The sequence below is a fragment of the Boleophthalmus pectinirostris genome, unplaced genomic scaffold, assembly GCF_026225935.1.
Source record: "Boleophthalmus pectinirostris isolate CB_2022bp ecotype Guang Dong unplaced genomic scaffold, ASM2622593v1 HiC_scaffold_17, whole genome shotgun sequence".
Lineage (NCBI taxonomy): Eukaryota > Metazoa > Chordata > Actinopteri > Gobiiformes > Gobiidae > Boleophthalmus > Boleophthalmus pectinirostris.
The window spans coordinates 22968130-22983449 of record NW_026571115.1 but is presented as its reverse complement, the minus strand read 5'-3'; the positions used below and the strand labels follow the sequence as shown (position 1 = coordinate 22983449).

The 15320-nt window shown below is 44.4% G+C and overlaps 1 protein-coding gene across 1 annotated transcript; it reads left to right on the top strand.

Annotated features, from left to right (window-relative positions):
* Positions 1-347: 347 nt before the first annotated feature.
* On the top strand, positions 348-13623 carry LOC110162437 (uncharacterized). Its single transcript, XM_055152747.1, has 7 exons — positions 348-370; positions 3009-3092; positions 3174-3431; positions 3495-4246; positions 11679-11835; positions 12073-12311; positions 12439-13623. Exons 1-7 carry the CDS (start codon positions 348-350, stop codon positions 13185-13187), a joined length of 2262 nt encoding a protein of 753 aa, XP_055008722.1. The 3' UTR covers positions 13188-13623.
* Positions 13624-15320: the final 1697 nt, after the last annotated feature.

Genomic DNA, 15320 nt, shown 5'->3' with positions numbered 1-15320 from the left:
TTTCTGGTCAGTCCCAAATTCCTCATTGAAATCACATTAGGTTTTGCGCAGGTTCTTAGGAACAGTCTCCAAGAGACACATCAATTGATCAAATTTACATCAGTCTGCGAAATATTTGAGGCAAAGGAATAATGTCAAGCAGAAGACTATATCCACCAGAAAAGATACAAATCAGGTCTGTGGAGAAGAAACCCCTCACAGCATGAGTGCATGTTTTTTTAAGGTGTAAATAAGTAAATGCCTTTATTTCAGTGCTCTTGACTTTGTTTATGAATTTGTTACAGGACACTTAAAATCAGTTTACCAAAGTGAGGTGAGTCTGGCCTTCTCCAATGATCCCCACTGCCATGGGAACAAGTCGGTCTAATAGGTAAGACATTTCTAGATAGAGATCTAGTATACATATATATATATATATGGGATTATATTCTGATGCCTGGATTTATTGGATTTCGAATATGTATGTTAATATATGATCGGAAAATACAGATCAGATTTTAGGCAAGGGACAAAGGTCATTTTATATATATATATATATATATATATATATATACTCGCACCTCCGGGACTTCTCCCGGATTCCGGGATGGAGTCCGAGTGGGCTGGGGGAAGGCTGTGGTGCCTGTCGCGAACCCCAGAACCCGCACCGGAAGTAAGGGATGCTGTCAAGCTGAAGAAGGAGTCCTATCTTGCTGGCTCGGGGACTCCTGAGGCAGCTGACGGGTACGGCGGGCCAAGCGTGCTGCAGCCCGTGTGGTCGCGGAGGCAAAAACTCGGAGCTGGGAGGAGTTCGGGGAGGCCATGGAGAAGGACTATCGGACGGCCTCAAAGAGATTCTGGCAAACCGTCCGGCGCCTCAGGAGGGGAAAGCAGTTCTTCACCAACACTGTTTACAGTGCGGGGGGAGAGCTGCTGACCTCGACTGGGGACGTTGTCCGGCGGTGGAAGGAATACTTTGAGGATCTCCTCAATCCCACCGTCACGTCCTCCGAGGAGGAGGCCGAGGCTGGGGACTCGGAGGCGGACTCATCCATCACCCTGGCCGAAGTCACTGAGGTGGTTGGCAAGCTCCTTGGTGGCAAGGCTCCGGGGTTGGATGAGATCCGTCCTGAGTACCTGAAGTCTCTGGATGTTGTGGGGCTGTCTTGGCTGACACGCCTCTTCAACATCGCGTGGCGGTCGGGGACAGTACCTCTGGACTGGCAAACCGGGGTGGTGGTCCCTCTGTATAAGAAGGGGGACCGGAGGGTGTGTTCCAACTATAGGGGGATCACACTTCTCAGCCTTCCCGGTAAGGTCTATGCCAGGGTACTGGAGAGGAGAATCCGGCCGATAGTCGAACCTCGGATTCAGGAGGAGCAGTGTGGTTTTCGTCCTGGCCGTGGAACACTGGACCAGCTCTACACTCTCCATAGGGTGCTCGAGGGTTCATGGGAGTTTGCCCAACCAGTCCACATGTGTTTTGTGGATCTGGAGAAGGCATTCGACCGTGTCCCTCGTGGTGTTCCTGTGGGGGGTGCTCTGGGAGTATGGGGTCCGGGGCCCTTTGCTAAGGGCTGTCCGGTCCCTGTATGACCGGAGCAGGAGCTGTGTTCGCATTGCCGGCAGTAAGTCAGACCTGTTCCCGGTGCATGTTGGACTCCGCCAGGGCTGCCCTTTGTCACCGGTTCTGTTCATTGTATTTATGGACAGAATTTCTAGGCGCAGTCAGGGGCCGGAGGGGGTCCGGTTTGGGGACCACAGGATTTCGTCTCTGCTGTTTGCGGACGATGTTGTCCTGCTGGCTTCATCGAGCCAGGACCTGCAGTGTGCACTGGGGCGGTTTGCAGCCGAGTGTGAAGCGGCTGGGATGAAGATCAGCTCTTCCAAGTCCGAGGCCATGGTTCTCGACCGGAAAAAGGTGGCTTGCCCTCTCCGGGTGGGTGGGGAGTCTTTGCCTCAAGTGGAGGAGTTCAAGTATCTCGGGGTCTTGTTCACGAGTGAGGGAAGGACGGAACGTGAGATTGACAGGCGGATCGGTGCAGCTTCGGCAGTGATGCGGTCGCTGTATCGGACCGTTGTGGTGAAGAGGGAGCTGAGTCGAAAGGCGAAGCTCTCGATTTACCGGTCAGTCTTCGTTCCTACTCTCACCTATGGTCATGAGCTCTGGGTAGTGACCGAAAGGACGAGATCGCGGATACAAGCGCTCGAAATGAGTTTCCTCCGCAGGGTGGCTGGGCACTCCCTTAGAGATAGGGTGAGGAGCTCAGTCACACGGGAGGAGCTCGGAGTAGAGCCGCTGCTCCTCCACGTCGAGAGGAGCCAGTTGAGGTGGCTCGGGCATCTGTTCCGGATGCCTCCTGGGCGCCTCCCTCGGGAGGTGTTCCGGGCATGTCCCGCCGGGAGGAGGCCCCGGGGAAGACCCAGGACACGCTGGAGGGACTATGTCTCTCGGCTGGCCTGGGAACGCCTCGGGGTCCCCCCGGAGGAGCTGGAGGACGTGTCTGGGGTGAAGGAAGTCTGGGAGTCCCTGCTTAGGCTGCTCCCCCCCGCGACCCGGCCCCGGATAAGCGGACGAAAATGGATGGATGGATGGATGGATATATATATATATATATATATATATATATATATATATATATATATATATATATATATATATATATATATATATATATATATATATATAATTACCTTTGTCCCTTGCCTAAAATCTGATCTGTATTTTCAGATCATATATTAACATATATATTCGAAATCCAATAAATCCAGGCATCAGAATATAATCCCATTAGCTGCGGGAACAAAAGTTCTTCCCACAGAGATAAACTCTACTCACCTTCCAGATTATAATGCTGAAGGAGAGGGACATCATGTCAGCAGGCCAGGTCAAACTGACTTAAGCATGCTGATTTCAACCATTTGACCAGACTGATTTGAGTTTCCAGTTACAGTATCACTTTGAAAATGATGTAATATTCTGGAGGAGTGATAACTTCTGATCAAATCCTGGTCTATCCTTATCATAGGTACAGCATTGTGTCCGACACTTTACCAGAAGAGGAGCATCAGAAGATCTGCAGTCTGCGTCTTAGAAATGGCCATGGCTCTTCTAACTGCTGCCTGGAGACAGCCTGTGACACAGAGGGAGATGACTTCAACAGGAGGAGGTCTGGACCCAGCAGACAGCGCATGAACGGCAGGATCCAGACCAGAAGCTCCACCCAGGGAAGGAACCGCTTTGTAAAGAAAAATGGACAATGTAATGTGGTCTTCACAAACATGGAGGAAAAGGGCCAACGCTACCTGGCTGACATCTTCACCACATGTGTAGACATACGTTGGAGGTACCTGCTACTCCTATTTGCTACTGCCTTCGTTATCTCATGGCTCTTCTTTGGACTGATTTTCTATGGAGTGTCTCTGGCACATGGGGACTTTCAGGGTAATGTGTCCGGACATGGTATGATGAGTGGACCAAACATGGGCCAAACAACCACTGATCAGCCTCTGAGAATGCCCTGTATCCTCCACATACAGGGCTTTGTGGGGGCGCTCCTCTTCTCCATGGAAACTCAGACCACCATTGGTTATGGCTGGCGTTGTGTGACAGAGGAGTGTCCTGTGGCAGTGATAACTGTGGTGGTGCAGTGCATTGTGGGCTGTATCATTGAATCTTTTATGATTGGCACCATCATGGCCAAGATGGCACGTCCCAAGAAGAGGAACCAGACTCTCATGTTTTCTAAAAATGCTGTAATCTCCCTGCGAGACGGTAAGATGTGTCTCATGTGGAGGGTGGGCAACCTACGGAAGAGCCACATTGTGGAGGCTCACGTGAGGGCCCAGCTTATACGCTCCTATGTGACAGAGGAAGGGGAGTTCATCCCACTGGAGCAGATGGACCTGAATGTGGGATATGATGAAGGCACGGACAGGCTGTTTTTAGTGTCCCCACTGGTTATAGTGCATGAGATTGACAAAGACAGTCCTCTGTATACACTGAGCAAAGATGATCTGCAAACGGATGACTTTGAGATAATAGTGATCTTGGAGGGCATGGTGGAGGCTACAGCCATGACCACACAGTTCCGTAGTTCTTATCTGGCACAAGAAATCTTTTGGGGGCACAGGTTTGAGCCAGTCATCTATAAGGACAGAGATCGTTATAAGGTTGACTATGCCCGTTTTCACAACACTTATGAGGTGCCGTCCACACCTCATTTGAGTGTCAAAGACTTAGAAGAAACATGCAGTCGTGCCTCCTCAGAATGCAAGACCTCTAAAGATTTGATCCCAAAATCTTTGAGCTCTTTCTGCTATGAAAACGAGGTGACTCTGAGCAGCGCAGAGGAAGAGGAAGACCTGTTGACTGCATGTCCAGCAGTGGGTCAGGACAGACCTGAGAACAGAAGGACTTCGATCACATCAGGCAACCACTGGCCTGAGAACAGAAGGACTTCGATCACATCAGGCAACCACTGGCCTGAGGACAGAAGGACTTCCATCACATCAGGGAACCACAATGTCATGTGTGTGCTGGACATGGACAACAACCAGATGGAGCTGGACATCCTGCAGAGCGCCTTACCCCTGGATCCAGTCACCTACAAAAGTGAACAAGATATTCAGCACACTTTTTAACCCATTTGCCTTACTTAGTGCAACCTAATGTTTTCTTATGGATATGATTTTTCTCTAAGGGTTTTGTGTAGTCAGAATTTGATTATTTAATTAATTTGTATTAAACAAATATCAAATCAGGCCTGCGCCAATTACTCTTTTTCAGCAGGTTATTCTTCTGCAGAGTACAACACATTTTTCTTTCGTTTCGTAATTTTTGCACCTTTTTTCTAGGTAAAATACAGGGGCTATAGGCCTCATCATCTTTTGGTTTGTGCAATATTTATTTGGTTTGTGCAATATTTTTCTTTTGTATTGTGGTACGGTACAGAATGTTCTTGCTGGTCAAATGAACCTGGACAATGATAAACTTGCAGAGAGGAAGATTTGATGAGACTGTGAATGTTAATTTGTGCAACATACAAATGGTCTCGGCTGCTAATTCTTCCAGCTTTGTACATTTATAGGCCTACTTTATTTAAGCTCCGGAGCACACAACAAGTCCAAGCTAAAAGCTGAGAATACAAACAAATAAAGAAAATAATTAGATAGTTTGACATGTGTTTTTTGATATCCACAGTATAATGGACATCTGAGTACTTAATTCACTTGCAGTGCTCAATTTAAGCCACTAGATGGCCCTGGAATCCATTATACTACATAGATAAAGAGCTACAAACCTTATGTGTTACAAGCATATCTGGGGAAGTATGATGTGTTAAAATCTGAAAACCCCAGTTTAGGAAACACTTATGATAACTCCCATATGATTAATCTCAATTAGTATGAAAGACTTCATTCATAATAACAATCAATAATCCCTGATACCCCAACCCCTTAATTAGGTTACTAAGCCTGAATCACTCTTGATAAACTATTTGTTCAATTGAGATTTGGGTCTTTGTTAATGCTTTATTACGGCAAATTAAGGTGTAGTTATTATAAAGAGATACCAGATATTTTAATTGTATTCAGTAATTTCAATATAATGGTGAATGTCTTGGTCAGTTTTGCTAGAAGTCTGTATTCTCAAATGAAATAAACACATAATTTGGTCAGAAAAAAGACAGATTACAATTTGTGAGTGTGTGTGTGTGTTTGTTTCTCTAGCAATTATGGAGTAACAGCATGTTTTAACTTTTGAAATTATTACATTATTTTAAAGACAATAAATGAAATTAACATGACTACAGCGTATGAAAATACATTTATCTCATACCTCATACTCAGGTTGGTGCTAACCTAAATATGAAACACCAAGTGTTTGTTAAAAATTGTAATTTCATTTGAATTTAGAGAAGGAACAAATGAGCTTTCTATCATCTGGAGAGGCCTATATGAAGGTAAATGTGATTATTTGTCTGCATCATTTCAGGAATACCTAGCAATTTCACACTCCTGATTTTAATTAAAAAAAGAAAAAAAAACTCATTACATTTCTATTACTCTGCACTTCCAACGAGCAGCTAGTCCTCCATCCCTACTATAATTACATATCCTCTGTTTGTCTGTTTTCCAGACTGTTCCCATACTCAAAATCCCCTGCACCCAGCCAGGAGGGGAAGAGAGAGCCATATGCTGCAGCTCTGTGCTCCCTGAGAGTTTTCAGTCTGCTCAGATGAAAAGCGATGAAAACAGGGATGAAGGTTCAAGCTCCCCATAACCTTAGGCCTGGAGGCTATCAGCTTTTCATTAGCAAGTCAGTGAGTGAATGAATTAGTGCGTTGGGTGAACTGGAACTGGAGAAGCCAGGCTGGGACACTATTAGGGTGATATGGGGGCTCCTCCTGTCTCCTTTTGTCCATTGTCCCTTGAGTTAGCAACAGTTGGCCTTTTGTGCAGGATTTAACTGCCAGTTAGCATGCTAATTATGGGATATGTGCGAGTGATCTCCTCATTGGTTCCATCGCTTTTTAAGGATTGACGTCTTTATAGCCCCAGGTTCAAAACTCCTGATGATAAAGTCATCTACAACTTGTAAACCTTTCAAATCCTTGTTTTCTCTTTCCTCTGTCACCCTCTTGTATTTGTTGCTCAGCAGGAGAGCCAAAGGTCGATGGTTCAATCTCATCATCCACTCATTGACTGCATGCAAGTCTTTGTAGAGATTAAATAATTATAACTGGGCTATATGAGACTAGCTTTGTTTGTGCTTCTTGATTTAAATTTGTCCAAGTTCTTTGTTTAATCTCCTTACATGCAAATTTATATTAAGAAACTTTCTCTTTACTCATATAAACTTCAACCAGTTTGTCATTATTAACTGATCAGTCGATATTTGTGAGGGTTAACAAGTCTGGATAATGGTTACTGTGGCCCATGGATCAGAAAGTTTCCAAAACTACAATCCAAAAATATACATCTCAACACTTTTTATCAGGACTGCTAATCTTAATGGGAGGCAGAGAATAGATGCCCATGCCCAGAGAGTGTGCGTGTCCCAGCTGCAGGCCCGGAGTTTGAACCCCAGCTCACATGGGCAGAGCGAGGGAGGCCGCAGGGTGTGAAGGAGATGAGAGAAGGATCTGCAACAGTCTGCCTCTCCACTTTCATCTCACTCTCCGAGAACCAAACAACAAGCTCTTTCATGCAGGCATTTCTGCGGCAAGCCACCCCCGGACCCTCCAGGCCCCTGCTGTTCATGCTGCTTAATTCAATGTTCCGAGAAAATCCCATGATTGGAAAGTGACTTCTTACTCCTCCTATGTCTCCTACGATGATACACCAGCCGTCTTCCCTCTATTTTAATCCACAGTATCAGACATGTGTTCTATTTACATGTCCAATGATGGCTTTTGTCCATATATGACTTTTGTTTGGATTCACACTGCATAGAAACTGACACTGCAAAGCAACTAAAACAGCTTAATCCAGGCAATACTCACACAATGATTGATTATATAGATATTGAATAACATTAATAAATACTGTATATGTTTCATTTAACAAACAAACTTTTCTAAGACTTCATAATTGTTTTATCAAGTTATGTTGGAATATTCACTGGAGGAAGCCATAATGACGTCCCAAACAGCAATTATTGCCAGACAAAAATATCCGAACAAAGGTCACTTTTGTTCACGGAATTCTTGAACATATTTCCTGCAAATGATCTCCATGTCCCCCTGCCTCTCATCCCATCCAATTATCATTTTTCAAGCATGCCCCATAGTCGCACAGCACATAAAAAGTTTGAAACGCTTCTGATAATGTCACAGAGACATATTAGTTGAAAAACAGCCAAAGAGTAACTGCTGGTAATACTGTGGCTTTAGTAAGAAATGGTGAAGGCTATCAGCACCATTTTTACTTGAAAATGCATAAATGCATAGGCCTTCTGTTTTACAGGACATTATTGCCATTATTATTAATCATAAAAAGTGTGCAGTAGTGTGTACACTGCAAGACTAAAGAATTAATTTAATCTCAACACTACTACAGAAAACTTAGATGCTTATAAAAATTTATTACAGAGACACTCACTTGATGATGGACCAAAATGTTTACAGTACACAAATATAGTAAATCCAGTTGTTAGGAAACAGGTTTCCGGCAGTGTAATTCTGATAATTAAATAGCAAAATAGACATGGCATCTTTGTGACTGTAGATCTGTTCTAAAAGGCAACCCTGATAGGACCTATATGGTTCAAGAGTAATCTTGCTAAACAAATTCTTACTGTGCGTGTGTGCTTTCTGGATTTTAGTTTGATACTTATTGTCACATGATACAGGTGCTTTATTATGCACAGTGCTTTTTGGAGCTGGGGTCATAGAATTTACACACCTTGACCTTGGATATAGTCACTTCAAAATACTATTACTTAAATAGTGCAAAGTAGTAAAAAAGTATTTGAGGAAATTAAGTAATTAAATAAGGGTAACTGCGTGTCTGGATGTAACATCTAATTTGTAATTTAAAGGACAAAATATTTATGCATGAATAAAACCTGGCATTCATGGGTCCTACTGCAAAAATTAGAAAAACTATAAGTCATCAGAGCGATGTAGGAAAAAGTAAGCTTATCATAGCCTCTTGTCTTATCTTGTCAGCAGTAAGCATTTGTCCTTGGTAAAGTAACTAAACCTTTTACTGAAATAAGAGTACTTTTACTTTGTAAAAGTATATAACCAAAACTATACTCAAGTAGATTAGCCTACTCAGAAAGGTAGGTTATAACTTTATGAAAAAGTTAGGTCTACTCAAATATCTGAGTTAATATATCGACGCTACCCAAATCTGCTCCTCAAATCTGCCTACTGCACCAAAAGTAGCACGCTGGGCCAAAAAGCTCCACTTACGTTCGCGTGTGGCCTGTCCCATGGAAGGCCTCTCATCAGCCCATGATGTGCAGCACTCCCCGGTCTCAAGACGCTGACTCTCTCCCTAGTGTAGGCTGCTTGTCTTTCTTCTCATTTGGACAAAAGTGCTTTTTGTTGCCCTCTTCTCTTTTGGCGTGAAATGGGGGCGCTCATTTTTATCCTATGATTGCAATTCACCTGAGATAAAACAAAGGCCGCAAAGAAATAACACATGTTGTGGCACACCCGAAATGAACGACCAGACTCACGTTCATTTTAATTACAGTTCTTGCGTCATTTGTAATTACTTTTTTCATTTTCTGTTTCTGTATACAAATCAATGCGCTGTTGCTCCCATGAGTCCTTGTGCCTCACTTTAACATGAACCTGCTATTACATATATGTGATAAAATAAAAGTAGTCCTATTACAGGTCACATAGGCCTATGTATTTATATGGAATTAAATTGCTTTATCAATAAAAAAAAATAAATACGAATTTTTTAATCAGTTGTCTAATGGGATTTATAAGAACTCGTTAATAATAAGAAGAAATATTGTACTTGCGCTGGAAAATCAAGCCGCGCCCTTATTTATTTGGTTATTTACTACAGTGAACATCAGTCCTTTATCCGGGCCACTGTGTCGCATGGCAAGTTCACAAGGGTCATTGTTGGCGGAACAGCCGCGCTGTAGGTGTGGGTGCGCGTGAGTCATACCTGTGCGCACTGATGGTACACAAAAACGACACGGCCGGAGTGTTTGGTGCGTTTTGGATCCTTATAAAATACCAAGTTAACTACGACTTGTAAATGAAGAACAGATCAAAACTGATATGACAACACTGCCAATGATAACATAGTTTAAAACAGTTTGTGAGTAGCCTTACTAACACTCGGGCTACTGAATGTTGAACTATTGTTTAACTATAGTTGAAAACTGTGTACATTTAATGGTGATCAGATTTGGTCCAATCAATGCGCTCTATGGACACAGACCACTGCTTCTTTAAAAATTGTACGTGTGCGTTTTTTTCCCTCTGGTCCTTACACAAGGGGCTCTTTAAGCCCTGGTAACTACAGAGCACACATTCATACAGCAGCACCGAGCGCGAGCGGCGAAAGGGCGAACAAGTGCGCAAGGGAGGGAGCATCAGTGGAAACAAGGCTCTCGTGGATTTTCGAGTTAACCTGGAGACCTGCTATTCAAGAAGTAAGATACACTTAGTGCTTGACGCTGTTACATCAGTTAATCGCGTAGATGTCGTCTTCACACTTAACTAGCCAAAGTGTTTCAACCATTCTAACAAAACTCACATTATTCTTTTTTCTGAAAGGGTTTTTTAATGAAATGATAACATGAGCTTAGTGTTTTTAAAACTTAAACCTTCTTAACTTTTGTCCCCTCTACGTGCAACAAGTGTGCATACCGGTTTAAAAACTACATTTGGATTAATTAGCCAGGAGCCTATTTTGCGTTGGAATGCTCCCAGAAGTTAAACATTATTACAATTACAATTATTACTATCAAGTAAAGTATTTTTTCACAACCACCATAAGAAATTGTTGTGAAGTGAGGCATGGCTAATGAGCACAAGCACAAAGCACACTCATTATTGATGTGAGCGTAATATCAGGACAATAGAGCGTGATTCGAGTCGAAGCTATATTTTACGCACATTACTTCGACGGCTCACTGCATGAAGTATTTTTAGTCAGTTTAATCAGTTCAACAATGTGTTTACAGTTTATCATTACAAATTGTGTTCAATCAGTTCCTGTGATTTGTAGGCCTATGTGAAAACTACTCTCACAGTAGCTAACCATAAATGACCAGAAGTGATCGAGCGGAAGGCTAAACAAGAGCGCTTAGCTCAGCAAACTGTGTATAACTACTTGGTTTGTGTGTCTACATCCACTTTGTGTTGATCCTATACAGGACTACTCTCTGGGTTTGTGCGCCAGCTTCAAATCCTCTGGAACTGTCAAAACCAGCTGCAAGTGAAAGCGGCCGCGACGCACAGTCCACGCGTAGAACGGTTCATGCCTAAGCTTGCAAAATCATTCAGAACTGTCCTCAAATAAAACAAAGAAGACATGAAAAAGCCACGAATGTATAGCCCTGAGTCTGGACTGATGTTTTGCTGATGCTGACCCTCTGTTTCAGGTCCTCGTGGAGATTTTGCTGTGGTACGCGGAAGAGCGTCCAGGACGCGCTGCTGAAAGACTTCGTGGATTTGACACAGGTCGTGGTGTCTCAACTAGGTAAACTGGGGTCCAAGGTGCGCACTGAGCCGCCTATGATACCAGCCAACCGGATGGAAAGAACTTTAATGTGGAACCCTCACAGAGTTTTGCAGCGGAGGCTAAGAGTAGAGACTGACTGGCAGTTTATATTATAATCTGCAGAGGCAGGTCAAAGAGCCGCAGTGGGCATAACACGGGCTACTGTAGGACAACTGTCTTCTTACACAAGCGGAGAGCAGCGAGCGCAGCACACCCAGAAGCCTGTGCGCACGGCGGGACCATGTCCAGAGAGGAGCAGAGCCTGTCGGACGTGGAGCTTAGCCCCGGGTCAGACGACAGTCACTCGCTGTCCCCAGGCCGCGGTGGGGACTCTCCCCTCACTAGACGACAGCAGCATCTGCACGAGCTGGACGCAGCCGCGGGACCATCCTCCGTCAAGTCTGACGACGAGGATGAGCGCTTTCCCGTTGGCATCCGTGAGGCCGTGAGCCAGGTGCTCAACTGTTATGACTGGTCACTCGTGCCAATGCCCGTGCGGGTGAACACCGGTGGTAAGAACAAGCCGCACGTGAAGAGGCCCATGAACGCATTCATGGTGTGGGCCCAGGCCGCGAGGAGGAAACTGGCGGACCAGCACCCTCATCTGCACAATGCCGAGCTCAGCAAAACTTTGGGCAAACTCTGGAGGTGAGAGGGTGCCTGTCCTATTTTGGTTGAATTGAATGTGCCTAACAGAAGCCTAGGTTAAATTAACCTACCTTGAGTGCAATCCTGAGACTAAACCCTATGGAGTTATTTGGCGTGTCTTTGTGCCATTTAGAAGCCGTATAGCCTACATGGAACTGCGTTGTATAAAAATATATTGTAGTAGTTACATTTTTTTTTGTATATTGTAGTATTTAACTTTTTTTTTTTTGGATTAAGGCTCCTCAATGAAAATGACAAGCGTCCCTTCATTGAGGAAGCAGAGAGATTGAGGAAGCAACACAAGAAGGACTACCCAGACTACAAGTATCAGCCAAGACGACGCAAGAATGGCAAGATGGGCTCAGGCTCAAGCACTGAAGCTGACGGCCTTTCGGAGGGTGAGCTCGGGCAGTCCCACTACACGGGCCTTGACCTGGAGGAGACTGAAAGTGGGGGGGATGGGTCCCCTTTGGCAGGTGGGCAGCATCCTCATGCTGCAGGTGGCTGCAGGCCTCTCCCACTCCCCCAGTTTACAAAAGAATGTATATTGACTGTCATAAGGAGAACATATCAAACACTGATCTCTTTGTATTGTGTTGACAGGTCAGAGTCACAGCCCTCCGACACCACCCACAACTCCCAAGACAGAGCTGCAGCCTGGAAAAGACAGCAAGAGGGAAGGTGCTGGGATCTGTCGGGGGTCCATGGCAACAGAGGGAGGCCCTGGAGGAAAACCTCACATTGACTTTGGAAATGTGGACATTGGAGAGATGAGCCATGAGGTTATAGCTAACATGGAGCCTTTTGACGTCAATGAGTTTGATCAGTATCTGCCTCCGAATGGGCACCCAGGGGTGACCCAGAGCACAGGTGCAGCATCTGGGTCATCCCCCTCCCCTGTCTCGTCCTACACCTATGGCATCTCTAGTGCTCTGGCCGCAGCGAGTGGACACTCAGCCTGGCTGTCCAAACAGCAGCCCCACCATGGCTCTGCTATTGGGGCTGAAGCAACTAAACCCCAGATTAAGAGTGAGTCAGGCACTGGCACAGCTCCCTTCTCTGAGGCAGCAGGGGCCCACATAGCTTACACTTCTCTGAGCCTGCCCCACTACAGCTCAGCCTTCCCCTCTCTAGCCTCCAGGGCCCAATTTGCAGAGTATGCTGAACATCAGGGATCAGGTCCTTACTATGCCCATTCAAGCCAAACATCAGGGCTGTACTCAGCATTCTCCTACATGGGGCCCTCACAGAGGCCGCTGTACACTGCAATCACTGAGCCAGCTAGTGTACAAACATCACACAGCCCCACACACTGGGAACAGCCTGTCTACACCACTCTGACGCGGCCATGACAAACAACCAACACCCAGGGCACTAGTGCAGGGTCTGCCTCCAGATCCATGCCACAACCTAGGAGCAGCTCCTGCAGCAGCAGAGGAGAAGGTGCTACGGACTGGAGGGAGTGGACCAGCACTAGGAGAGTGGGCTGGGGGGGCAGACAGGGCCCAGCCCTGTTTGCTGTTGGCTCAGAGGTAGAGGTGCTTTCACAGAGCGGGGGGCCCCAAGGAAAAGCTGCCACAGTGCAAGAGACACAAAAAGTGTCAGTGTGGTGGGGGTCCAGGTCTGTTTTAGAGTACTGAAGGCATGAGCTCTGGGAAGCCTGATGAAAGGGCAGGGAGGAGGCCACAGGGTGGAGCATGTAAAAGCTGAACACCAGTGTGGATCAAAGATGTAGAGATACAAAGCTGTATTATAATCAGTGATCACTCACAATGCCATGCCTCTATTTTTGTGCCTCATTTAATGCCTTTTGTGGCAATATAATGGTAAAAATATAAAGATACAATTTTAAACTGTGCATTAAAGTGAAGTCATTACAATACACTGAATTGTTTTTAGGAAACAAACATTAAAAAGAAACACCAATAAATGTTTCTCCCAACTTAAAACTACCTTGAGAATGTAATAGAAATCTCTGATTAGTGTCACTGTGTTTCTCAATACACTTGAAGGTTTTGTGAACTGTTACTTACTATAAAACACTGACAATGTTTATGGCATGTGATGCACAATATGTATTCTACAAATATTGTTTTTTTTTTTTTTGCACTACTTTTTACGTCACACATATAAAGCTGATGCATGTGGCACTGTCAGTAACACACCTTTAAGCTCCATAAAAATGTATCACAAAGCAGTTTCAAACACTATGTTTCATTTTTCAGATATATACAATATAAGCTACATATTGTTTATTGGCATGTTTGCCCTTTTAGCATTTTAACACAACACAACACAAAAAACATTCAGCATAAGTACAACTCTCCAGGTAAAGAACTCTTGATCAAGCCTAGAAACAAGATCACAGAAAAGAGCTGCTGGGCGCAGCATTGTGGCACACACTGCTCCTGATGAGGTGCCCCAGTGGCATTGAGGGATGGGTCAAATGCAGAGTACAAATTTCCCTGCTGGGACCATAAAGTGTGCCTTAACCACACGAGTCTCGTTTGAGTTGACAGTTTTAATGCTGAAATCCAGTTGGTTTAAACCTAAAGTGACTCTGATGTGAATGATACATATGCATATATTATTTTAACAGTAGAAGCAACTTGCCAAGAACCACAACTCAAAGTACAAGGATATGATTCAAGCAGCAACAAACATGTTTTAATGAGATTTAACCAGGTCCTTACAACAATGGTAAAAAGGTAAAAGGCTACTTGATGCTTATAAGCAACATTCACCTGCACACTCTCATACACCAGATCAGACTGTAGTCTTGCATGAGGACAATATTCAACAGTGGGTACCTCTCTGGATATTTTGAAAGTTGTGTACTACATTGTGTATATACTTTGGGACTAAGCCTGACTAATTCCCCAACTGTAATGAACAGTGTGATACTTTGGGAGGACAAAGAAGCCCATTGACATGAAGTACCACTGGGGGAGGAGGGGCTTGGACTGTAACTGGCTGCAAAGTCTGAAAATACATAAATAAATACATGCATTTTAAACGAAATTAATGAGCGTTTCACTTCAGCTGTAGGTGTTATTCAAATGTGACATTAAATCTGACTATTTTACTCTCCTGCTGAAAGGGTTTGGACATTCTACTGGTCCTCCTGGTTGTACAGACACATCTTGAACTAGAATGAACTAGTCCTAACATAGGAATGTTCATTTCATCATTAGTTAAACCTTTTACCGTATCACAATAAATCATTGCAACAGAAATAAACTTTTGTCATCTTATAAATTATCATATTTCACCAAAGACACCTGAAGGGGTGTGGAGGGTAAAAAAAGTAAAATAAATAAGACCTGAGCATCTGACATAAGTATTGATGACTTGAGAGCAGCACAACTGAGGCTAGTGCTGCTGATAGTCACATGGTCGCCTCCTTGAAGTGGCCCGAGGAACTGTATACTTTATTAAAGGACTCATAATACCACCTCTGTACTCATGACCACTAAACTATTACT